Source organism: Barbus barbus (assembly GCF_936440315.1).
Source record: "Barbus barbus genome assembly, chromosome: 16".
In the NCBI taxonomy this organism is placed as follows: Eukaryota; Metazoa; Chordata; class Actinopteri; order Cypriniformes; family Cyprinidae; genus Barbus; species Barbus barbus.
In genome coordinates this window covers 21,127,384-21,152,747 of record NC_136744.1, presented here as the reverse complement: position 1 = coordinate 21,152,747, position 25,364 = coordinate 21,127,384, and the positions used below count along the sequence as shown (strand labels likewise).

General features: G+C 37.4%; 1 protein-coding gene across 2 annotated transcripts in view; it reads right to left on the bottom strand.

Moving 5' to 3' along the window:
* The window catches only part of LOC306882082 (ADP-ribose glycohydrolase MACROD1-like), a 576,444-nt gene that overhangs the window by 542,867 nt on the left and 8,213 nt on the right, over positions 1-25,364 (bottom strand). For both annotated transcript variants that reach the window (XM_079436537.1, XM_079436538.1), the window contains one exon: positions 15,877-15,978. In XM_079436537.1, coding sequence (XP_079292663.1) covers positions 15,877-15,978 — 102 coding nt within the window. The remainder of the gene's footprint in view (positions 1-15,876; positions 15,979-25,364) is intronic.

The following is a 25,364-nucleotide window of genomic DNA, read 5'->3' as shown; positions in this document are numbered from 1 at the left end:
AACCGTAATGTTCTCAACTTTATTCTACAATTCTGCTCTTCCGTGTCAGTCTCTACTGCGCATTCATGACAGTACCACTCAAGTACGTTCTCAGAGACCCCAGAATAAATATTTAAAAAAAAACACTAATTCACCATATTGGCCCTTTTATTTCAGTAAATTTTTCAGAATAATCTTCATCTGGGGAAGTCGTGGCCTAATGGTTAGAGAGTCAGATTCGTAGCCTAAAAGGTCGCAGGTTCGAGTCTCAGGTATAAATGGCTGCCCACTGCTCCGGGTGTGTGTTCACGGTGTGTGTTCACTGCTGTGTGTGTGCACTTTGGATGGGTTAAATGCAGAACACAAATTCCGAGTATGGGTAACCATACTTGGCCACATGACACGTCACTTTTACTGCTCTGATTACAAGTTATTTCCCCTCTCTGTCAAACTAATTGGTTGCCCTACTGCCAGAGATTTTCTCAAAACAAACAGGGCTATTAGTTTTGGCTACTGCTTACAATGAGCTGACAGGAAACGAGACCGCATGTGATGATTTTGCATCTTTACACAGAATTTGCATATTTATTTGCATTTATGTCGAGCAATTATCCAATATGTAGTATTTATCCTTCATGTCGTTCCCGCCTGCCTTTTTTTATTTGTTTTTATTTTATTTTATTACATATCCCTGTAGTCCCATCAGTAACGTTATCGCACCATCATTGACATAACAGCTGAAATTGTGATTTTATAATCTGATGCCATTGTTGATTTGAAAATGCTGCATTAAAGCCAAAGCACAAAAAAAAAAAAAAAAAAGTTGTTTGATCTGCAGTAGTCAGGTTTATAGTTCCTGTCTCCCTGGTTTAAAAAAAGAAGAAGAAAAAAAAAATAAAGACACGTCCAACCGCAAATCACTAGAAATCAGCTGCAAGACAGTACTACGTTCCTTTGTATCTCACAGCATGTCAAAACATGTGAGCATTCTTTTTTATATATATATATATATATATATATATATAATTATGCGGTACTTAGAAGACTTCATGTTCATGTCACAATGGCAGTCTTAATCTGACAGGTAGGCTTGCCAACCATGCCATCAAAGGGCAACAAAACAGCACGCCGACAAGCTTTGCCGCTTATGAGGCCTCGCTTAAGTCACTTATTTGGCCATTTCATCATGGTAATGCCAGCAGCCATCATCCCATTATGTGCTGAAAAGCCAGAGGAGGTTAAACAAATGCAGTTTGTGTAAGGTCACAGCATCTGAATTGTGCTTCTGACAAATTCATCCAGCAAGTGCTGCAAATGAACAGCATTTCTGCATCTCCTCTACATGACCCTGTGCTCTGGAGACTTTACACATGGTTCTATCGCTGTCTTTTAATACATGCATGGTCCACGTGTACTTTAATCACACAGTTCAGCCACTGGCTCCATCTTATTTAAAACAGGGTCACTTAATGGACGTAATCAAGCCTGTTTACAAAGACCCAGGGATTAATATTCATTTAAAAAATAGCCAAACCAACCAGGTGATAAAAATTAGACACTGAAACAATTTAAGGGAATTCAATTATTGGATCTTGGGCCTTGCAAAATCCCACAATTACCACTTGAAGAAGATATTAAGGCATGTGTTATCAGAGGGTTCAATGAAGGGCCAGTTGAGAAAACCAATAAACAGCAGAACAGTGTTTCCAGAACACAAAACAGACATTGCCCATTGTATCCAAGGCAACCAATGCTTTCCGCTTAGCTCTCTCTCTCTTGTCTCTATCTCTCCTTGATGTATAACAACAAAACTGAGTGTGTGTAAGTAAATGTGCCAGTATGGTACACTACATACTGCATATAAAAGTAGCAAACTGCATCAAAATGGTTAAGTTATTAATACCTCATTTAATTAAATTAAAATCGACAGGACGTGTGTGTTGAAGCATTTTGAAATGCTAATAAAAGAATTGTATGTATGTTTTACATATTGTCAGGGATCATTTTTGATCCCTTGAAAGCCTGAAAATGTGTGAAAACATTTATTCTAGAATGAGGATCTGATCATGGCCTTTTACTAACTTTCAATTATTGTAATGTGAAAGCAAAGAAAAAAAAAATGGATTCTGAATTAAATTCTCAAATACTGTGATATTTGGAAATTATACTCTCAGATCACCATATAAACTCTTAATTAATGACATTTGACTTCTGAAAGTTTGGAAATTTTGTAAAATGCTAGACTTTATGGTAATGTTTGCAGTTTTGTGGACAGCAATACATTTCAATAAAATTCAAAATATTATTATTAAAAATTAACTTTTCAACATTCTAAATGTAATTAAAAATCTATACTCGCAGCATTTTTATAGCATTTCTCTTTAAAATCATCCTAAGGGACAGAAAAGTTCCATTAATTCAAGAACAACCCACATATATTTGCAGTTAAGCAGATTTAAAAAAACTGATTTAAAAAACTTCAAGGTTTGCATTAGAAGCTAGCAATACTCAAAGATCTTAATTCCACCAACTACAACAAACACCACCTCTGTTGTTACCAACAGAGATCTGTACATCTAGAGTAAAGAGCCTGTTGAGACCCTGTCATCATGTGCTTATACATGATTTCCAACCTGCTTTAATGCAGTACTTCCTGGATTTGATTACAAAGAATTATTAGTCAGAAATCACATGAAGGCTTTTGAAATGCAATCTGCCATAACAGCATTAAACTTCAGTGTGCTAAGCCGAAAAGTGGGGCTGGCTTATGCAGTTGTGCAATGAGAACAATAATATAACTCCTGTCAAGTCAATTGAAACTCATTTCCTAACAAACGCCATTCGTCTGGCATTAGCATACAGATGAAGGAGAACGAGAGAACAGTCATGAAGCAGAGATCCGTTCAATTCCATCAGTTAAAGTACAGGACAACTACACCACCATCAAAATCAATTTCCTCATACCACCATTTGATCTGCAATCGCCCACAGAAGCACAGATAAAGTTACGTGCTAACGCGAGGAAAGTGCAACCGCGTTTCAATTTAAACATCAAGTCTAAATTCCACCCATTAATGCTGCTCAGCGCTGAGTGTTTTATAATTATGGGCTGATAATTAAAGCTCAATTCAACTGCATTGATCCCAGAATTCACTACAGGCCCTTCAAGGGGCTTCTGTGTAAAACAGCTCACTTTGCAAAAGGCTCCGCACAACTATAGACAAGATGAGCGAACGGGCAACGGATGAAAAATTCTCAGGCTGATTACAAAGAACAGTGCGCAGAGGGAATGACTGACTGTTATGAAATGAGCGCCGAACATTGGGAGAGGTCCTTTACGAAGAAAGGGGGGAAGAAAATCCAATTGTATCCCAGGCTTAGGGGTATTACTGGAAGGCGTAACTCTGATAAGCCCATTGGTGGTCGACATTAATCGACATGTCTTTTTCAAAGAGAGGAAGAAAGCCCTCTGCTCGGCAAACAACCTCCTTCAAAAACAGCACATGCTTTCTGAAATCTGTATTTGTGGAGCGCTGAACGACCCATTATGAAAATGTTCAGAGGGGCCATTACTGCAAATATTCCCACCGTGGGCATGTAACCAAGCACCTAATAAGCATTTTTGCTAAGGCACACAGTTTCCCAGAGTCTTGCACTGGTAACTAGAAAGACAGACTTCAATGAACGTCTGAAAAACTAGCATTTAGTCATAAAAATGGACAAAACAGCTGGAAAAAATTAGGACGACATGGACATATCTGGGGAAATTTGCAGCAAAGCAGCGGCACAGACAACGGGCTTCCAACAGGTGGCTGGGCCGAACTAACTTCAGGGAAAATGAGTTTCTACGAAAAGGAATGGGATGCTGTCGAGAGGCAATGCATATATCATCGCTCTATGCTTATTTTGACATGTTTTTCTCTTTGCTTGTGCATGCTCCCACTCACCAAACCACTAAAAACCACAATTGATTCTACAGGTTTTGATTGCTGCTTTGTTTTCTCTTAGATCTGAAGAGATCTTATTTTCCCTTCGCTTCAAAATGGTTTAAATTTTATTTTATCTTCACCGAAAACCAACTGCATGTCTGCAACTGCCCACGTGTACAAATATACAGAACTGAAGAGCTACATCCTCTCATCTCAGTAACCTGAGAATAAAGTAAGACGAGAGCCATCCGTCACAACCGCGACATCCCTGGAATACAAGCAGCTATCCAAACAAGTGCTGTGGATTTGGTCAAAACAACAGAGATGAGCACCAGCAGTTTGCATGAGAGGTCTGAGGCGTTTTCTCAGGTTGCACTCAGGGTCAGGTTTCTCGTGGATGCACAGTGCCCCCTTTAGGCCAAGATGTCAAACTGCCCAGTAGCTCCAGTGAAGAGAGAGAAAGACTCTTTGATTCATTAGCATTTGACGCACTCAGTTTTGTAGAGAAGCTGGAAACACACTGCGGGATCCAAACATCTGAGATCTGAGTTTTTGACGAACTTATTTATTAGAATTAAATAAAAAATAATGAAGGTTTTTTACAGTACATTGAAGCTTTGAAAATAACTATAAATAAACTATCAATTGCTGCATTTTTCCCCCAGAAAGCTGCAGTGTTAACCCTAACATTTTATTTTAGGATTTAACATTTGCAGATGGTCTAAAACAAAAGTGTTGTAAAAATTCTGAAAATCTTTTAGAGCTCATGATTTGTTTAAAAAATAAAACATTATACATTAATAAATAAATCAGTATATATAAAATTATTTAATTTACAAGCGTCATGTTTGTGATTTTTTTTTTCTTCATTTAAGCTATAGGTTCTGACCATTAAATCAAAATATACTCATTTTATGACGTCAAATACGGCTTTATTAAATCTGAAACAGTCTAAATGTTATTTGTGTAGGCTATTTTACTTATAATTTAATTAGAAGTAGGCCAACAGCGCCCACTAAAGATTAAATCTCCTTACCGACTGGGTGTTAGGATCTGGGGGAGGCTGTCACTGCTGCCGCTGCACGTGCGGTTTAAATTCACAGATTAAGTTCAGCAATCTAAATCAGTGAATCTAATCATCATTCAGACAAAACTTTGCTTCAAGAATGAGCCACACTGCTGACGTGATCTAATCACTATCACACCCTGGCCTGAGCACATGTGAGTTCATGTATTCTGGCAAGAGATATCGGCATAATTTTTCATATCAGGCCGATGCCGATATTTACATTTAAAGCCATTATCTGCAGATTCCGATATCAGTCCGATAATATTGTGCATCCCTAAAAAAAAAAAAATACATCTATCAAAATCATATTGTGCTGGCTAAAATAATGCTCTTTTTCTCTCTGGTAAATCCAGTATTTCAACCAAAGATTATGCAAACATCAAATTCAGAGGTAATTAGGTAATTATATAACATAAGAATTTAATATTTTGGGGAACCATGATACACTACCTTTCAAAAGAAAAAAATATTTGCAATATTCCTGGGGGGTTTTTTCCCTATATTTTGGTCAAATAACTGCAGCTTGAACATGTAAACAAAAGAGATTTCCTTAAAATGTTGTTAAAAAATTTGTAATGATTTCAAACTTTTGACTAATAATATTTATTATATGTTGATTCGTCAGTGAATGAGACTACATTAATTTATGCAAATTAAAATGTTCAGTCAGTATCAGAATTGAAAATGAATTCCTAAATTACTCCAGTTTCATAACGGGATAAGATCACTGACAATACTGCAAGGACAAACAGCCCTCTATAGTTTCACAAAAGATACAATCTTTATCTCGATAAACAGATTCACAATCAGCTTTTGAATAGACCGGTGCACTCAGAGAATACACTGTGGAAGAGGAAAAGCGAACCATTGCTGATGTTTGGGAGGACATCAAATCCAGATCTGACAATCCATATTCCCTCCTGTTTTAAATTACACAGGTGCAAGTAAAAAATCTGTTTGCACAGTTACACCTATTTAGCATGCACAACATTAAGACATTAAAATCTTAGACAACAAGACTAAGCCTCCTAAAGGATCCTGAAAACACCTGAGAAAATCCATGCACTTTTACTTTCAAAAGGTAAAAAGGTCAAGCCACAAATCTACGAGAGTGCGAGACAGTTTCAGAATTGAGGTCAGTTTCATTTCCATTTGCAATCAGCAATGCAAATCTGGGGAGAAAAGGGGAAGGGAGAGAATGTGTGCATGCAGTATTACAGAAAGCCCTGAGCCTGAATCCCATCATGCTGACAGTATTAACAGGGCTTTTTAAAAGTGAATTCAGTTCTGCACTCACACACACACACGCACACACACATCACAGTTATTTCACTGTTCATTAGAGCAGCAACTGCCATGGGCAGCAGCCATCGATTTTCATTCCTGATGCAACATTGCAACAATCACAAGTTTGCAAACCAACTCACTTGCTACTGTCCAGCCTGAACCGTGGACTTGGATCTGAACTCTGTCAGTAAGTGTGTGTGTGTTTTAGAGGGTCTGTAATCAATATAAACTTGAGAGAAGAGGTCAGTAAGGCATTATATCAAAAACTGATTTTATTAAGTGCTAAAACCTTGACCAGAAATACCAGACCAAAATGTCAACCTCGCTTCCCTTCTTCATCCAGTCAAACACACGGGCACAAACACTCCCCCCACCATCTCAATGCAGCAAGAACCCCCAAACACACACTCTTTATCTTGCTCACATCACTGCAGAATCAATACTGCTGAAAATGACTTGGCCTTAAAGTCTTCAAATAGCCCAGGCTCTCTTGCCCTAAAACAATCACAGACATCAAAGAAAAACATCCTTGAAACAAGGACTGCTGTTACTGAACTTCTGCAAGACATGTTTTACTGTGAGTTGAGAAGACTTCAAGCCTGACCAAAGTTTTCCATCTGGGCTAGGAGGAAAACCACTGCTGCTATTACTAATGCCACCATTTTTCACATAATGGTTAGCAGTAACGGTTGTCTGGGCTGATTTATGCATAGTAAAAGTTTTAAACATGGTAAAATGTGTTAAGTTGAACTCAGATCACAACACTTCTGGTACTGGGTGATGTATCGAATATATTATAATATATTTGCAGTGATTTTGTTGGCAACAGAAAATAAGCAACACTGTGAATACCACAATGATTAATTCATGTTTTATGTGGCTATCAAGTTTCCAAAAAAGCATATCCTAAAGAACATGAGTAATTTTGTGATCCCTTCAAGTGAAAATAAGAGCATTCAGAGAGAGACGGTTTTAAAGGGATCGTTCACCCAAAAATGAAAATTCTGTCATTAATTACTCACCCTCATGTCAGTCCAAACCCATAAGACCTTTGTTTATCTTAGGAACATAATTTACGATATTTTTGATGAAATCCGAGAGCTTTCAGACCCTACATAGACAGCAATGCATATACCATGTTTAAGGCCCTGAAAGGTTGTAACAACTTCATTAGTCCATTTGACATCAGTGGTTCAACCTTAATTTTATGAAGCTACGAGAACACTTTTTGTGCACAAAAGAAAACATAAATAACGACTTTATTCCAAACTTTCTTCTCTTTAGTGTCGGTCCTTCATGTGTGTTCACAAAATTAATGACAGAATTGTCATTTTTGGGTTAACTAACCCATTAATAGTCATTACAGTAGCAAAACAATGTTTAAAATTTGCTAATTCGATTTGTTTCTGTGAATCGGTTCAAACTAAAATAAATGTATATATCTTAACAATGACCCCAAAAAAATGAATGAATAAATGCATGAGGCATTTATATAGCGCTTTATTGTAGATTGCCGTACACCCAAAGCGCTTTACAATCATATGGGGGGGGGGTCTCTCTCCTCAACCACCACCAGTGTGCAGAATCCACTTGGATGATGCGACAGCAGCCACTGTACAACGGCGCTAGTGTGCTCACCACACACCAGCTACAGGTGGAGAGGAGAGAGAGAGAGAGAGATAGAGCCAATCAAGTGCATGGGGAATATTAGGAGGTCATGATTGACAAGAACCAGTGGAGGGGGAGGGTTGTACCAATGATTCGCTCAGCAGTCCGGACTACTCTCCATAGTCTTCTGAGGTCAGATTTGGTAGCTGAGCTGAACCAGAGAGATATTGAAGTGCAGAGGATGGATTCAATGATGGCGGAGTAGAACTGTTTCAGCAGCTCCTGTGGTAGGTTGAACTTCCTCAGCTGGCGAAGGAAGTGCAACCTCTGCTGGGCCTTTTTCACAATAGAGTCAATGTGATTGTCCCACTTCAGGTCCTGAGAGATGGTGGTGCCCAGGAATCTGAATGACTCCACTGCAGTCACAGTGCTGTTCATGATGGTGAATGGGGGGAGTGCAGGGGGGGTTTCTCCTGAAGTCCATGATCATCTCCACAGTTTTGAGTGTGTTCAGCTCCAGGTTGTTATTTAGTGGACTAAAATAGTAAAAGGTTTTATTCAGTTCCTGATGTCATTAAAAGATGTTGAACTAATATTATTACATACGGATCAAAATGCATGTTAAAAAAAAAAAAAATTTAAAACCTGTTTTAGCTATACTGCAAAGCCTTATTTACTGGTATCTGAAACTGAAGGCAAATGTGTAGCACTTTGTGAACGTCAAGAGTTCTACAGGTAAAGGTTCCATGCGCCTGGCCGTTACCTTCTAAAAGATATGTCAAGATGTATACATTAATCGAAGAGATAGAAAATTAATGTTGAATTTACTTTGTCTTATCAAAAGATGCCTCTAATGCTTTTAGCAACATAAACTCAGATTTACATCTTAGGGTCCTTTTTTTGATGATGACAGAGTGCACACTGGTGAGTGTGCTCTTTTCCCACTTTCAAATGTCAATTACAAAAGAGCTGAGGCCCATCTTCGGTTAAACATGCAAGTGCTCTCCATTAAGCTTTGTGACTCATAGAACATTTAATGTGCAGAGTGCATTAGACTCCATTGCTGCATTCGTCTGTGGCTGTGTCTCACCATGCTACAGGGCAAGAGACACAGTTTTCCATTCCTTTCTGAAGAGGTCCCATAATTACAAAACAACACTCTCCCCTCTTGAGCACAAAGCTTGCACAACATCTTCAAATGTTGGAGCACTCAACTGTATGCTTCACACAACTCAAGTTTGGCTTTTCTTTTCTTTACATATTTATTTTTAGTTTAAGTTTTAAGTTCCCTGCTTGTTCTAATTTTTTTTTTTTACAGACATATTTTTGGCATAAGTTTCAAAGCTATATTTAACAGCTTCACCAGCTGACCGCCCCATCAGACTTCACCATTTCTTTATTTGGTGTTTGTTTTGCTTGCGTCGCAAACCGACACTTTGTGTGAAAACAAGAAAGGGAGAGCAATTAAAATTTCTGCACCTATCATGACCTTGATGTCAGTTGCTATTTCAATTAGCAGCTCTGACAAGAAATTTATTTATATGAAAAAATAATTGGCCATCCAGAGAGTGATTTAAAAACCCATTTAACATGCTTACAGCCTCACCTCTCTCAGCATGCAGCATGAAGCCGCCCAGAATTAATTACTGTTGCCATTTAATTTCATGCTGCCTGACATTTCCAATGCAAACTCTACAGGGCTTGAGTGTAAAACCAGCACACTTTATTAACTAATATTTCTGGATTAAAACATTTTTCTTTTGTTTTCAGTAACTCAAATGGATGTTAAGACAACAAAACCATCTCAAGGGGGAATTCTCCAGAACCAGATGCTGATCGGTTGGCCTAATCTTTACAGTACGATCTAATTGAATGTGGAAATACTGAAACATCAAACATCAAAAAGTCTGTCATTCTGAAGCCATTTAATATTTTTTTCAGTGAAGAAGAACTTAAAGCTGTTGTATGACTTTAAAATTTTATGGTGATTTTTTGGCCATTTTCCATGCTTTTCTGGTAATAAGCATTATATATAAAAAAAAAAAAAAATGCATGACAGCAGCCACACCTTTCTAATACAGAGAACATTAACAGCAAATTAATCCTTCTCACTTTTTGTCACCAATAAAGTCCTCAACTCAAGTTATGGAATATAATATTACATGATCTGAAAAAGGCCCTTTGAGCAGAAGCCTCAAGGGGTTTCTTTATTACAGTAATATTCCTCAATGCAACGTGCAATAAAAGTGCATGAGTTTTTACAGAGGAGTAAAAACTATTATATATAAAAAAAAAAAAAAAGTTTATGATGGCAGGGCGGCTCTTGCGTCAACCTCTCTGCATGATTGAAATAATAACTAAGATAATCACTCAATTTCAATTTTTTTTTTGACGTTGTGTTTTTTTCTGTGAGGGCCAGGAGACAGACTGAAGGCTGTTGTATGCGTGAGGACAACGGAAATTAGGCTCATCGAGGTTCGTTGGACTTCTAAGTGCTGGAAAATAACTGTTATTACCTATAAACCAACATACTGAGAAGAAGAAGAGAAAAGAAAAAAAAAACAAGAGTCAGACTAAATGCGGGGGAAAGCTTCTGACTCAGCTGGGAGTTTTTTGAGGAGGGTGGTTGTCTTTCTTCTAACATGTAAGATGTTCAAAAAGAAACCAAATCCATTAGATGATGCAACTCTCCTCCTCAAGGAAGAAATTGGCAAACAGTACAACCGCACAATAGATTTATGAAATCTCAAAGGGATTGGAAGAGTCATTCCTTCATCCACCTGTTTCTTCTAAAGAATGGCTGCATTCAAATTGCATACTTCCCTACAATAACATAGGTGAAAACAGTATGTGAAAAGAGTAGCATGCTCAAATTCACAGTATTCATAACACAGTATGCATATCCAAATGATTCTAAAGTGTGCATCCTTCACTATCCCAGGAGGCCACAGGAAAGGCATTACGCGTGCCACAACTGATGCTGGCAGGTCACATGACAATAACAACATGGCCAATGTAGTACATCCATATTACATTTATATTTCACACATTCATACTATGTGCAATTAAAAAAAAATGTAATGGTCGCAAATGATCTTAATTCCTTACTCAAAACAAGTACCTTTACAGAGAGTATGTGATTTTGGACACAAGCAACAACTGTTTAGAAGGGAAGGACATAGATAGTGAGATTTAGAGTGGGGACAAAACGAAGACACACACGCAGCTCAATTCATGCCAGATCCCACTTTTCCAGTCAAATGCAATAGTTAGTTGGATGGATTAAAGTTAAAGTGTTTACAAGCCTTTTTGCTTTGTAACCTCACATATTTCTGAGTGAAAATAGGCAAGATATTCAACAAGAAAAAAATGTTTAGAGAGCAGGACTTAAATTGAATCGAGATCCACTGAGCAGAATAAAAAGACTTTGATTACAAAAATCACAGCACATTTTACATGAGCAACTGTTTTCTTTTTCCTAAGCGTACATTGCGGTTTACATTTTCAGCAGGACTACTGGAAACAAAAAAGACAGTTCCCCGCAATCACAGAGATGCTTTCCGATTGTTCTTATCATCATATTATAGCTTAGAGATGGAAACATCATTCCAGGAATCTAAACTTAAAAACACTGGAACAAATGGGGCTTTAAGAATCAGTCCAAAGCACTGTTGCAATAATGCGATTACTTTCCTGGCCTGAGCCATTGGCCTTTGATGGATGAACAGCCACCCGTCTGCATGATAAGTCGTCTCCCTCATACTCTGAAGCCTTTAAACCAATTACTTTCCTAATTAAATGCCACAAACCCTACAAAATGGTTTCACATTATTTTTATGCAACCACTGATGTGAAAAATGCGCCAACAAACTTGTTGAAACAAGCACTGAGAGAAGCTCAACCACGGACCACGGTGCATTTGAACATGTGATTAATTTTATTCATTTTGCTTACTGTTGCAGTTTCACATCGGTATCATTGCGTCAGACACCGAGATTAGACCAGAGTACCGTTTGGCCTGTTCTCTCATTTCCTGTTTTCTATGCTGACTGACCTTACAGCAACCTTGATGATACTCAGCTCTATATTTCTTCACGGCCCAGTGAAACACACCAAACTGAGAAACTAACGGAATGCATAGTCGATATAAAAAAAACTGGTGCTAAATTCTGAAAAAACAGAAGTGTTAATTATAAGACCTAAAAACCCCACATGTAATAACCTAGCAAACTATCACTTGACGGCTTTTGTCAATTCTTCTTCATCAGTTAGGAACCTAGGTGTGCTGTTTGATAGCAATCTTTCATTTGAAAGCCATGTTTCTAGCATCTGTAAAAGTGCGTTTTTCCATCTCAAAAACATATCTAAATTGCGACCTATGCTCTCAACGTCAAATGCAGAAATACTAATTCATGCGTTTATGACCTCAAGGTTAGACCATTGTAACGCTTTATTGGGTGGTTGTTCTGCACACTTGATCAACAAATTACAGTTGGTCCAAAATTCAGCAGCTAGAGTCCTTACTAGAACCAGGAAGTACAACCATATTAGCTCGGTTCTATCAACACTGCATTGGCTCCCTATTAAACATCATATAGATTTTAAAATCTTGTTAATTACTTAAAGCCCTGAATGGCTTCGGTCCTCAGTACTTGAGCGAGCTCTTATCACATTATAGTCCTCCACGTCTGCTGCGTTCTCAAAACTCTGGCCATTTGATAATACCTAGAATATCAAAATCGACTGCGGGCGGCAGATCCTTTTCCTATTTAGCAACTCTGGAACAATCTACCTAACACTGTTCGGGAGGCAGACACACTCGGTCAGTTTAAATCTAGATTAAAGACACATTTCTTTAACCTGGCTTACACAACACACTAATACACTTCTATTATTCAAATCCGTTAAAGGATTGTTAGGCTGCATTAATTAGATCAAACGGAACCGGGAACACTCCCCATAACACATGATGTACTCGTTACATCATAAGAAGAATGGCATCTACGCTGATATTAGTCTGTTTCTATTCTGTTTCTCAGCACCCAGAGACGACCTCTACAGCCCTGAATGTCAGCGGAGACCAGGACACAGAGATGAGCACCAGAGACAGATCCCCAGTGAGGACCCCGCCACTTAGACAGCCATCGGGAAAGACCACTGGAACCAGTTGAGCCCTTACAATCTGACTTTGCTGCAGTTGGAATTGAACTGCTGGTTCGTTTGGCCAGAGGAGAACTGGCCCCCCGACTGAGCCTGGTTTCTCCCAAGGTTTTTTTTCTCCATTCTGTCACCGATGGAGTTTTGGTTCCTTGCCGCTGTCGCCTCTGGCTTGCTTAGTTGGGGACACTTAATTTCCAGCGATATCGTCGACCTGATTTCAATGACACTATTTAAACTGAACTGAGCTGGATGATGACATCACTGAATTCAATAATGAAATGCCTTTAACTGAAAATCTTTGTTTAATCTTTTCATTTTACATTATTGACATACTATTTTCCTTTTTTGATATTGTGCAGTTGCTTTGACACAATTTACATTGTTAAAAACGCTATATAAATAAAGGTGACTTGACTTGTAGAAAGTTTCAGAGGGGAAGTTGTCTTGTAAACAAAAACTTTACAATGCAAAGAAAGAAAAAGTCCCTTTCATCTGTTAATATGAATTCTTGAGATGCCAGAGATATTTATAAGAAAGACTGTTCCAACAGGTCAGTTTGTATGTATATGCGCATATGTATGTATGCATGTGTGTGTATGAAATTGAATATATATCTATACACTAGGGCTGGCCGGTATATCGAGTTTGTACGATATATCAATATTTTTTATAAGCAATACGGTATGAAGCAATACCGTTAATATCGATATACAGTAGTTTGATACGAGCGCATCAGAAAAAAAAATATCTAGGGAGGACATAGACTGAACTGCTGCGGAGAAAATTTGTTCTAAACATGTGGCAAGCTTTATATGAATGGCTTTAAAAAACTCGAAAGATATAGAAGCCTATAGTTTCAGTTTAAAGAGCCTCGTGCTCGCCCCAGAAAGGATGCGTGTGAGGCTGACAGAGATGCTACTCACGCTGTTTAATGTGTTTGAGATGTGTTTTCCTTAATGTATAACTTACATTTCACAGGTACATTCTCCATCTGTAAATGTAAAAAAAATTAAATAATGGAAATATTTCCATTTTGCTGTCAGAAGTGCATGAGCGTTTGCTTTGCGAATCTCCGCTAAACTTCACAGACTTCATTTTGAACGAGCGCCGCCTCACGCATGCGCGCCAAACAGACAGAGCGCAATGAAATAGGAGCGCAATAACTCGGACTATAAATATAGCTACATTTTGCTGAAATATTTGTAGTTGGACTATAAATGTGACATGTAGAATTTTAAACCTACAAGTGTATGTGTACGATAGCACTTACTGTAAAGTGTAATGGGGTAATCAAAATAGCCTTTTTACTCGATTAGTCTGCTTTTTTCCAGTAAATTTAACTTCTGCTTTGTTTTTAGATTGCAATGTTACAATGTTAGAATGTAATGTGATTTTAACCCTTTCTTGCACATAATATATGCCTACATGTTTACATTCACTTTAAATACAAAACACCGAGATATATACCGTATACCGCAAATCAGCCAAAAAATACAGAGATATGGATTTTTGCTCATATCGCCCAGCCCTAATATACACTACAGAATGATACATTAAAATATACATTTAGTTTACTGAAAACCATGTCATATTTTGCTGTATCAGCCTGCAGTACTACATCACACTAAGAAAACTGTAGAAATAACCTAGTATGTGAGAGTAAATACACATAACGGAAATATGAAACTCAGACAAGCTCCAGTGATAATGAATCTACTAGTTTGCAAGGGTCACGGCTCACAGAACAGCAGTTAACTCAACAGAAGGTTTAGATTAGTCTAAATATCCCAAAGCTCATATAGGCATCGTTACTTCAATTAGACTGCATAACGCCTGAACTACACTGAGATAAACAAAAAACCTCAATCATTCACAAACACATTTTTGTACATGTTGTAAGCAGAGCACAACACAGCTGTTAAGAGTTTCCATTTGTTGTTAGAGATTCAACGGTCCAGCAAAAAACACATTTCACGGATGCTCTTGTCAAACAGACAGCAGTTTCGGACATGAACCGCAATCACTCTCTGTGGCAGGAATGTTAAACTATTCCTCTCAATGAATGGCACTGAGATAAACATCTTGAAACAAGAACATATCAAATCAATAACAATCTCCCACACAATACATACTAAATGCTTAAGTAACCACTTACATCGGGTTACCACAATTTTCTATCTTTATAGCCAGGTTTCCATGACTTGAGGTAAACCATGACAGTGTTTTCTGTCTGCTCTCTCACCACAGTTAACATGTCTATTTCTGCAGAATATCTACTCTATAACCACTCCTTTCCTCTCAGAACAGATTTAAAACAGACCCTACACTAAAGAGGTAATAATAGGAACAAATCAATTGATTTTATATCACTGTAACATGAAAACAAGACAATTAACAAGCCAGAGAGACAGATAATACCATCTCACCATGTAAACAAAAGGGGAAAAAATGAGTTTTACAAGTTTGTTCTCTGGCATCCTGTTTCATCCTGACAAGGAAAAGCATCTTTCCTGTCAAAGCACATAAAAAAAAAGCAAAATGCACTGCACAGACTTAAATATACATAAGCAGAAATCTCATCTGTCCTGTAAAATGCATTAGTACAAAAAAAAAAAAAAAAACTTAGTCATGCCTGTACCACTTATAAACACCAGAGGTCAGGCAAGCACAACAAATACAAAGTGGATCCTAGACTGTGCAAACCATCCAGCAGGAGAAAAGCTAAAAATTAACACGCAGCATTAAAGAAAAAAATTAAAATCACAGTGCCACACTTGTGCACTAATTGCATTGCTAAGTTAATGAAGCTTTAAAACTGCAATTGATCAGAAACAGCAAACTCACCAGCATTCACTATGGCATCCACCTCCAGGGTGGTGATGTCACCTTTGTACAGAGACACTTTGTCAGCCAAGGAGAAAGACTTTTGTTCTTCTTCCTCAGTAGCTGTATGGCAAAGATAAAGCAAAGATTAATTTATAGAAAAGCTTTTATTTCAAACTGATATTGCACGTTGACTTTTTTTTGCAATTGATCAGAACAATACAGGTTCATCAAAGGTCCTACAACACTCTACTGTCCCACAACTGCTCTATAAATCACTCTATAATGACAAACATTGAACTTCTGAAAGATGGAACTGGACTGGATGATATCAAATGAGAAGCATTAGAGTGAAGCCACACTGACACACGTCCACACTGTGGTGCATTTTGCTGGTGAATTTCCACAGGCTATTTCCACCTTAAATAACTGACATACTAATTTACGGACTTGTTATAATTCAGTGCTCTTGTGGCATTAGGCAATATGTAAATATGCATTTTTATTCATGCAGCTGCACTCTAAAAAAAATGCAGGGGGGGGGGATTTTTAATATTTTTACCCAGGTGCGGAGTAGTTTTTCTGCATTAAAAAAAATGAGGGATTATTTTTTTTATTCTCTGTAATGGGTAATTTTTACTGTCGATAACATGCAAAAAAAACAACCCAGCAAATGGGTTAAATGCATACATATACTACATAATGTAAACATCTGTAAATAAAGACTGTTAGATCTAATCCAAGTTACTTTTTTTTTTTATTATAATTTTTTTTTTTTTAGTTTTTATTGGAAAGAGGTACACAGAGATGAATCTCCTTGTAAATCCATCAATGCTCTATATAGTTTAGTAATAGTCTTTAACATTGGTTCAGCCTTGTAAGCTGAAGAGAATATTTGAACTAGATCACTCTTATTTGGATCTCCATCAGTCCCTTTTTCATTTTCTGACAGAAATGTTGTCAGAGCTGAAAATATCTGAAGAAATCCTTGGAATCTAAATTGAATTTTTCTTTTAGAGAATTAAAGTCTAATAATTGTCCTTTATCTATGATTGAACAATAAGCAGTGAACAATAATCCCTTTCTTAGCCCATAATCTAAACCGCATGTCTAAAGTATTTGGTTTAAAATCCGAATCATATGAAGCTCATTTCAATAGATTCACAGAATCCTTTAAATTATAATTCTTAATCTCAAACCAATTTTTTTAAAGTTACCTTAATCCATTGATTTCCTTTTTTATTTTTAATAAAATTTTCATCTGCAATGATCTCTTGAATAGGGATCTCGTCAAACCAAACAATCTCCATGTCCTTGCATCTTGCTTGATATTCTGGGTTGCACCAACAGACAATTAATCTAAACTGTGCTGCCCAAAAATATTTTTGTAAACATGGAAGGGCCACCGCTCCTTTTTCTTTACTCAGCTGCAAGGTTTTAAATGTTACCCTTAGTTTCTTGCCTTGCCATATGAATCTGGACAACGGTTTATCCCACTCTGAGAATTGCTTTTTAGGCAAGGAAACAGGTAAAGACTGGAACAGAAAGAGCCATCTCGGAAGTATGTTTTGCTTGACTGAATCTCTCCTAGATCTCATGTTAAAAAATGGTAAAAGATTCCATCTTGCAATGTCAAGTTTTATTTTTTTTATTAATAGGGCCATAATTAAGCATTTCCAAATTGTTCATATCCTTGGGGATATTTATTCCCAAATATTTCATACATTTAAGATCCCATTTTAAGGAATACTCCTTTTTAATTTCGTTTGGAGGGTTATAATTAAAAGGTCAATACCTGTGTTTTTAGAATATTCCATTTAAATCCTGAAAAAGACAAAGGTTTGTAATGTTTCCAATAGCTCAACTAATGACTCTTTAGATAAACTAATATGTCGTCAGCAAATAGTGCTATTTTATGTTCGTCATCTTTGATGTTAATACCTTTTATTTTTGAGTTTTCCCTGATCCACTGCCCCAGGGGTTCGATAAACAATGCGAAGAGCAGAGGGGACTGAGGACACCCCTGTCTAGTGCCCCTCTCCAGTGTATTTTAATTATCGCGGTGGGACTCGATTTTTCGAAATTTCTCATGAAAATTTAAATTTTTTAAGGATACCCTTAAGAAAAAGCCAGTTGACCGAATCAAAAGCCTTTTTGGCATCGAGGCTTAGGAGAGTCCATCTGATGTTGTCTTGCGTTTGCCTACCCCGAATGAAGCCAGCTTGATCGGAGTTAATTAGTTCTGGCATTATCAATTCAAGCCTTTTAGCTAGGATTGAGACAAACAACTAGTAATCCATATTCAAGACATAGATTGGTCTATAACCTGTACAGTCTTGTTTGTTTTTCCCCTCTTTTGGAATAAAAGAGATTATGGCTTCTCGCCACGAGGGTGGCAACTCTTCTCCATGTAAAACATAGTTAAAAGCTGGTAATAAAATAGGGATAAGTTATTGTCTAAATACCTTATACCATTCGGATGTAAAACCGTCTGGACCCAGTGACTTATTTGTTTTAAGCCTGGATATTGCTTTATTTAATTCCTCCTCAGTTATATCTGCCGATAATTTAGCATTCCAGGTATCGCTTATTTAAATGTTCTATGTTTTTCTTTCTCCCATGTCGTACACAGTTTGTATGCATGTACCCAGAGGTCCTGGAAACCACAACAAATTCCCTGTGTGTTTGTGCACACTTGGTGAATAAAGCTCATTCTGATTCTCATCCTTCTAAATACTGTACCTTGAACTTTCTATTAATCAAATAATTCTGAAAAAAAAGCATCACAGTTTCCACAATAATATTACGCAGCACAACTGCTTTCATCGGTGATCATTTTCTGAAGGATCTTGTGACATTGAAGACTGAAGTAATGGCAGCTGACAATTCAGCTTGACCATATGAGAAATAAATAAGATAAAAAAAATAAAAATGTATTTGAAAAAAAAAAAGTTTTTTAAATGGTAATAATATTTCTATTTACATAATATTATTGTTTTACTGTATTTTTGATCATACAAAAGCAGCCTTGGTGAGCATGAGACTTCAAAAACATTAAAAAAAACAGACGCCAAGCTTCTGAATGGTAGTGTACACACACATACACTACTTAAGACTACGATCTCATTTATACACCGAGATAACACTAAACAACTTTTTAATCAATCAATATAACCATTCTTCCATTTGTGTTGTTTAGCTTTACTATTATTCTAAAATATATATATTTTTAAAAATAAAAAAAAAGTAATGTCAGTCTGACAAAACCTTTGACTGGGAGTGTATAAAATTAAATGTCAAACATGTAACAGAGATGCAAACAGGTAAGGGGAAAAAGGGTGAGAACCAGGGCCATGCTCCACATGGAATTTGTTTTTTTTAAAGATATTTGTTTTACATGCTCGATTGTAGTTATTTTAAAAAAATATTCCAAAACTGTAATTTTTCACACACAAAAAACAACAACAAAAATCAAGATTAAATATATTTGGTCAGAATCATGTTATAAAAGATGAAGTGCTATGCAGGCTATTTAAGACAATATTGGCCTCTCTCTTCCCTGTTCCCACATCTCAGACCTCAAATACATAAAATCCTACATGAGCGCCACGTTAAAACACCATGTCAAGTAAAAAGAATTTCAATTTTTACACCGTGTCGCTCATCAATTTCAGTTCCAAAACAGTGGACCAATCAGAAGACCTGTATGGCTATGATCCAGAACAGATAAATTTTCCAGCTAAGGGACAGCTCTGAGATTATGGGTTTCATCTGTACTGCAAACAGTTCAGTGGAAAAATAGAACATGAAAAAAAACATTTTGTTTTTGTGTTACATGAAAGAAAGTCAAGTTATACAGGTTTAAAAACGACATGAGGAAAGAAAGTCAAGTTATACAGGTTTAAAAACGACATGAGGATGAGTAAGTGATGACAGCATTTTCATTTTAGGGTGAACAATTCCTTTGCATTTTCTTCTTCATGTTATTCGTCTTGCTTGTTTGAATGCAAATAAAAGACATAAATTACAGTGGACCAATCAGAAGACCCCGGAGATGGCACTAACGTTGTTACCTAAAATATTACCGTTTTTAGATAGTTTAGTAAAGAAAATACCATACAAAACTTACTAGCAGTTGCCAAGTGGTTATCAGTCTTACTTTTCCAATACAAATAAGGTCAGTCTACCTTTTCATAACTGAATATAAAAAGTTATGACCAGTCTGCAACCGGCCCCAGTTCTTTATTTTCCCCTTGTAAGATCACAAGTACCCTTGTTAAGCTCCCAGAACGCTGAGAGAACAAGAACCAATGAAATCAGATCTGGTTGGTTAAAGCACTGGCACGTAACACTGTGCATATGGGTTAACAGAACAGATAGTAGGCCAATGAATAGAACGGCCAAACCATCAGGCCTCAAAAACTGCTGGCACTGGCCAGTCGGTCAGCTCTATTTGATGCCATAGGCATGCAACAGAATGATATGCAAAAATCACATGAATATTTGCAAGCTAAAATAAGCAGTGTTCATTATGCTCATTTAAATAATTGCCTATAGCACATCCTACAGACTGTCCTCTTAGATTAGTAGAGCCGGAGCAAATATCCGGCTCTAATGTGAACGGACCAGATCAGCTCCTGTCAGTTCATCTCCAGGCCTGCTGGCACAGGACATAGCCATTTGGTGAAGCACACGCAGGATGTGCGAGGAACAAACCTCATCCAAGGCAGCGGATATGTTCCATTTAGCATTTCCGACACCCTCTCACTATACTACAGATGAAAATGGCCTGAAGATTTTAAGCAAGATGTATTAAGGATTTTTTCAAATCATCTTTTAACTAAGATTGTACTTAACGAAAATAAGGCCAACACAGAATCTGATTATTCTTTCTAGGGGTGATCATGATTTTTGAGGCTAATCACTGATTGCCGATCACAGAAAGCAATATCTGCCGATCCGATCACCGATACCGATCTTTTTAAAGCCATCTTTTTATCATGTAGAATTATTTATAGTGATACACCTATCAGTATTTTTAGACAATTATTCAGTGTCTGAATTTCATTTTTGAAAATGGGGGGAATTCCCCTCTTTCTTTTGAGCATTTTTCTAAAATATACATTTATCTCACCTAAATGTTTGATCATCCAGTGCATTTGTTTTTACAATTGTGCACACAGCACAAGCCTGATTTCAAACAGGAGTCCACTGCTGATCCATCTCTTTACCACAAACACAACATTTATCCATTATTTTGATTTCAAATCCAAACATTGTTACTGAAAATGCTTTTTCATTGTGATTCTTTTTTTCTTTTACAGTAATACAATCATTATAGACCTGTTTAAATGCAATACATATTTAAAATATAACATTATTCAATGCTTTTTACTTTTGCATTTAGGCAATCTAGATTTATATATTATTAAGTTGCTCAAGCAAGTGGCAAAACATTTAAACTTTTTCTTATGTTATCACAAACATTCTAAATTAACTTATGACTGGCAGAAACAGTCAGCTCTACTGAATTTTCTTTTGCATTTAAATCTATATTACAAGCAATCCTGTGGTTTATAAAGAGCTTTGCTTTCCATATCTCCATGAGTGCCATCTATTATTGCCTTGTTTATCTAAAAGTGCTCTTTTCCTTTAAACCTAGCCAAAAAGCCATGTGTGATGACTCTGAAACACAGTAGACTTTAATTATATGCATTTATAGTGTAATTACTACATTTTCGTGTCAATCCATGTTCATATTTTCCACAAACAATGCGCTGTCACTTTAATTCAGTGCATGCAGTACAGCAAAGATAGATTCGGTGTGGAAACAATCTCTGCACTGCAAACGGAGTAATGTGAACCTGGCATTATGTGTGTGAGCTGCAAGTGTCTGCGAGCACACAGTCTCTAGGAGAGTGCACGAGCGCTGAATGGTTAGACACTGGCAAGAATTAAAAATAAATGTGATTTATAAACTTTAGTAACGATGCGACACTGCCTCTATTGTGCAAGTGACAATTCCTGTGTCAACTATACAGCGTGCAGCTCGCTTATAGCGCAGACACAATGTGATTTGAAGGGAAAGCGCATCTGGTGATTCACACAGGCTGTTTATGAAATGAGGTCTCAAAGAAAGTTTCAAATTTCTTTATATGTTATTTAATGAATAAATATGAATTGTACCTCACCTTCAGCATTATAATTATTTAACCTGCACTGCGTGGATTTGATTTCTGTTAGAAGAATGACACAATGTCAGCACCAACAGCCTAGTGGGCAAGTGCGCCCACATGTAGCGGCATTGTGTTACGGGCATCAAGAGTTTGAATCCCAAGGACCTTTCCTGATCCTGCCTTCTCTCTTGCCACCCTTGTTGGCAAGTTTTTCTAACCTTGCTCTGCCTTTAATACAAATAGCATGCTACTTCTCTAAACATATTACTTGTGCAAATTGTATCTACCAAAAAAATCTTAAAGTAAAAAATGTAAATGTTGTCTTCATTTACTCACCCTCACGCAATTTCAAACCTGTATGACTTACTGACGGTCTGCAGTAGACCAATGTTTTACAGGACTCTTTACTCGAGGCTTCAAAAAGCACACATAGCATCATAAAAGACTGGCACTATATCTTCTGAAGTTACTGGTAGCTTTGTGTGTGAATGTAAAAGTGTGAATTGAGAACATGTAAAAGCACTCACTGAAACTTTTGTCACATTTATGAGGGGAGTACAAAAGTCTGATCTGTGAACAAATCATTTTTGGAGTCAAATCTTTTCAATTGATCTGTTGATCTATTGGTTCACAAAGCGTGTAAGGGTTAGAAGGCCTGTTAACACCAAGGACAATAACTATAACGATAAAATACAAAAAATATAGTTCTAACAATCTTTCTCCATTTTAAAGAATAGCGGAGTCCACACCACAGCTATAACGATAAAGGCACCGAGAAACAATATCAATGGAATCACTTTCAGAATTATTTTTTCCAGCTGATGAACGATAAAAACATTGAAACCTAATCATAATCAATCCTGCGATCACAAGCTGAAGAATTTAAAGAGTGCATGCACCTAGAATAAACAGACAATATTGTGCGTTGGAGTGGACTAATATAGTTATCGTTATTGGTGTGAACGGGCCCTAAGAGTAGGTATTTATGACAGAAGTTTCTTATTTGGGTGAACAGTGGTGCTTTTCCACTGCATGGTACAGCATGGTACGGTTCAGTACAGTTCACTTTTGGGGTGTTTTCCACTGGGTACAGTACCTGGTAGTTTTTTTAGTACCACCTCGGCTGAGGTTCCAAGCGAGCCGTACCGTTACCAAAACGTGAAGTGTAAACTCTGCTGATCACTGATTGGCCGGAGAAAATCGTCACTGCCTGCGTCATTGAACTTGCGGCACGAGACACAACAGACCCGCTAGATTTAAATCGGCACAACCAGTGAAGGATCGAATGCAACCGTTTTGAATGAGTACACCTTTCTTTTAACAACCAAAAAATGACTGTTTCGTTGTCTGTTGAGGAAGTACAGACGTTTCTCTTGTTGATAGCCGAGGAGCGGATCCAGCGAGAGCGTGATGGAGCGACGCGGAATTAAAACGTTTTTCAGGAGTCAAGGCAGTAGAGGCGGCACAACTATAACGACACGTGAATAATCCCGCCCACTCTAAAGCAGTACTAAACTGCAGTGGAAACACAACCCAAGCCGAATTGAGCCGTGCCGTGCCGTTCTGAACCGTGCCGAGCCGAGTCATACCACGCAGTGGAAAAGAGCCATATGTCTTTAAAATCATTCCTGATCTTCTGGAGCCAGTTGCATAAATACAGCCATTATGTTAAAATGGAGTTTTAAAAACTAGTCTGATCAGCTAGCTGTTAGTCAAGGGATAATCATTTATACTTTTTTCCATTCTCAAATTAGACCAATCTAAGCTTTTATGCAACGGACATTTGGTTTTATGACAGCCAACAACAGCTTCAGATGTTTGATATTCTAAGGGGCCATTCACAAAACGTGAGATGGAGCGCTCAGATATTTATTTTTTATTTTTTATTAAAGCAGTGCAGAATGCCGCCTCCGCCGTGTTGCCGTTAAAGTTAGAACGGTTGCCATGTCAACTTGCTACTGTAAACAAAAGCTCGCAACATGTGCCCCAGGGTCTTCCAATTAGTCCACTGTTTTGGAGCTGACATTGATGAGCGGCACTGCTCGTAAAAGTTTACATTCTTTTGAGCGTTTAAACAGGAAAAGTAGCAATGGAAAAGTAGCACACTGGAGGCCATTCACACAGAATTTGTTTTTCCATTCCAATGCTCTCTATGTAAACGCACTAGATGGATGTGTATGACCGTTACACTCGTGCTCAGGTTTTCGAAGCATCTCCTACATGAGCGCCACGTTAAAACACCATGTCAAGTACAAAGAATTTCAATTTTTACACCGTGTCGCTCATCAATTTCAGTTCCAAAACAGTGGACCAATCAGAAGACCTGTATGGCTATGATCCAGAACAGATCAATTTTCCAGCTAAGGGACAGCTCTGAGATTATGGGTTTCATCTGTACTGCAAACAGTTCAGTGGAAAAATAGAACATGGAAAAAAACATTTTGTTTTTGTGTTACATGAAAGAAAGTCAAGTTATACAGGTTTAAAAATGACATGAGGATGAGTAAGTGATGACAGCATTTTCATTTTAGGGTGAACAATTCCTTTGCATTTTCTTCTTCATGTTATTTGTCTTGCTTGTTTGAATGCAAATAAAATACATAAATTACAGTGGACCAATCAGAAGACCCCGGAGATGGCACTAACGTTGTTACCTCTGGATACCCTGAATTATATAAATTAGGACTGCACAATTAATCAAATTTCTAATCATGATTACGATTATGGATGCCACGATTAATAAATAAATAAACAATTAAAAATGCCCACTTGCATTATATTCTGTGTGCTTAAGAGGTGTTTGCAGCTCGGGGTTTAACAAACTCAAACACACTGGATCAAAGACATTTTGTCTAACTGATAGTCGTTGTCACTCTGTGCATGATAGATATGTTAAACGCCAAACGTGTCAAAAGCGGAACAAAATAGCGGTACTCGTTTGAACTGCACACCACACTGACCTTTTATACGCTTCGCCTCAAAAGAAAACAGCGCAGCGCAAGCTTAGAGCGTATGCGTTTAAACGCATGATTATATAATAATAATAATAATTAGTGACCATAATATACAGTGAGAATAATTCTCGTCATGATCACGCGCTAAACAACGCTGTGAAATCCAGTAAGAAGCACAGAGTTCTCCAGTACAAATCACGTCTCTTTAATTTAAACTAGTTTTAAGCCAAATAAATCGGAGCTGGTATCCTCATCAACACTGATGCAGAAAGCAGCAGAAACAGTGCAACAACGATCCAGTTAGAAGACGTTTCAATCCACAAATCACCCACATTTACCATAGCTTTACTGCAGTAACACTAAAGGTAACAATGGTATG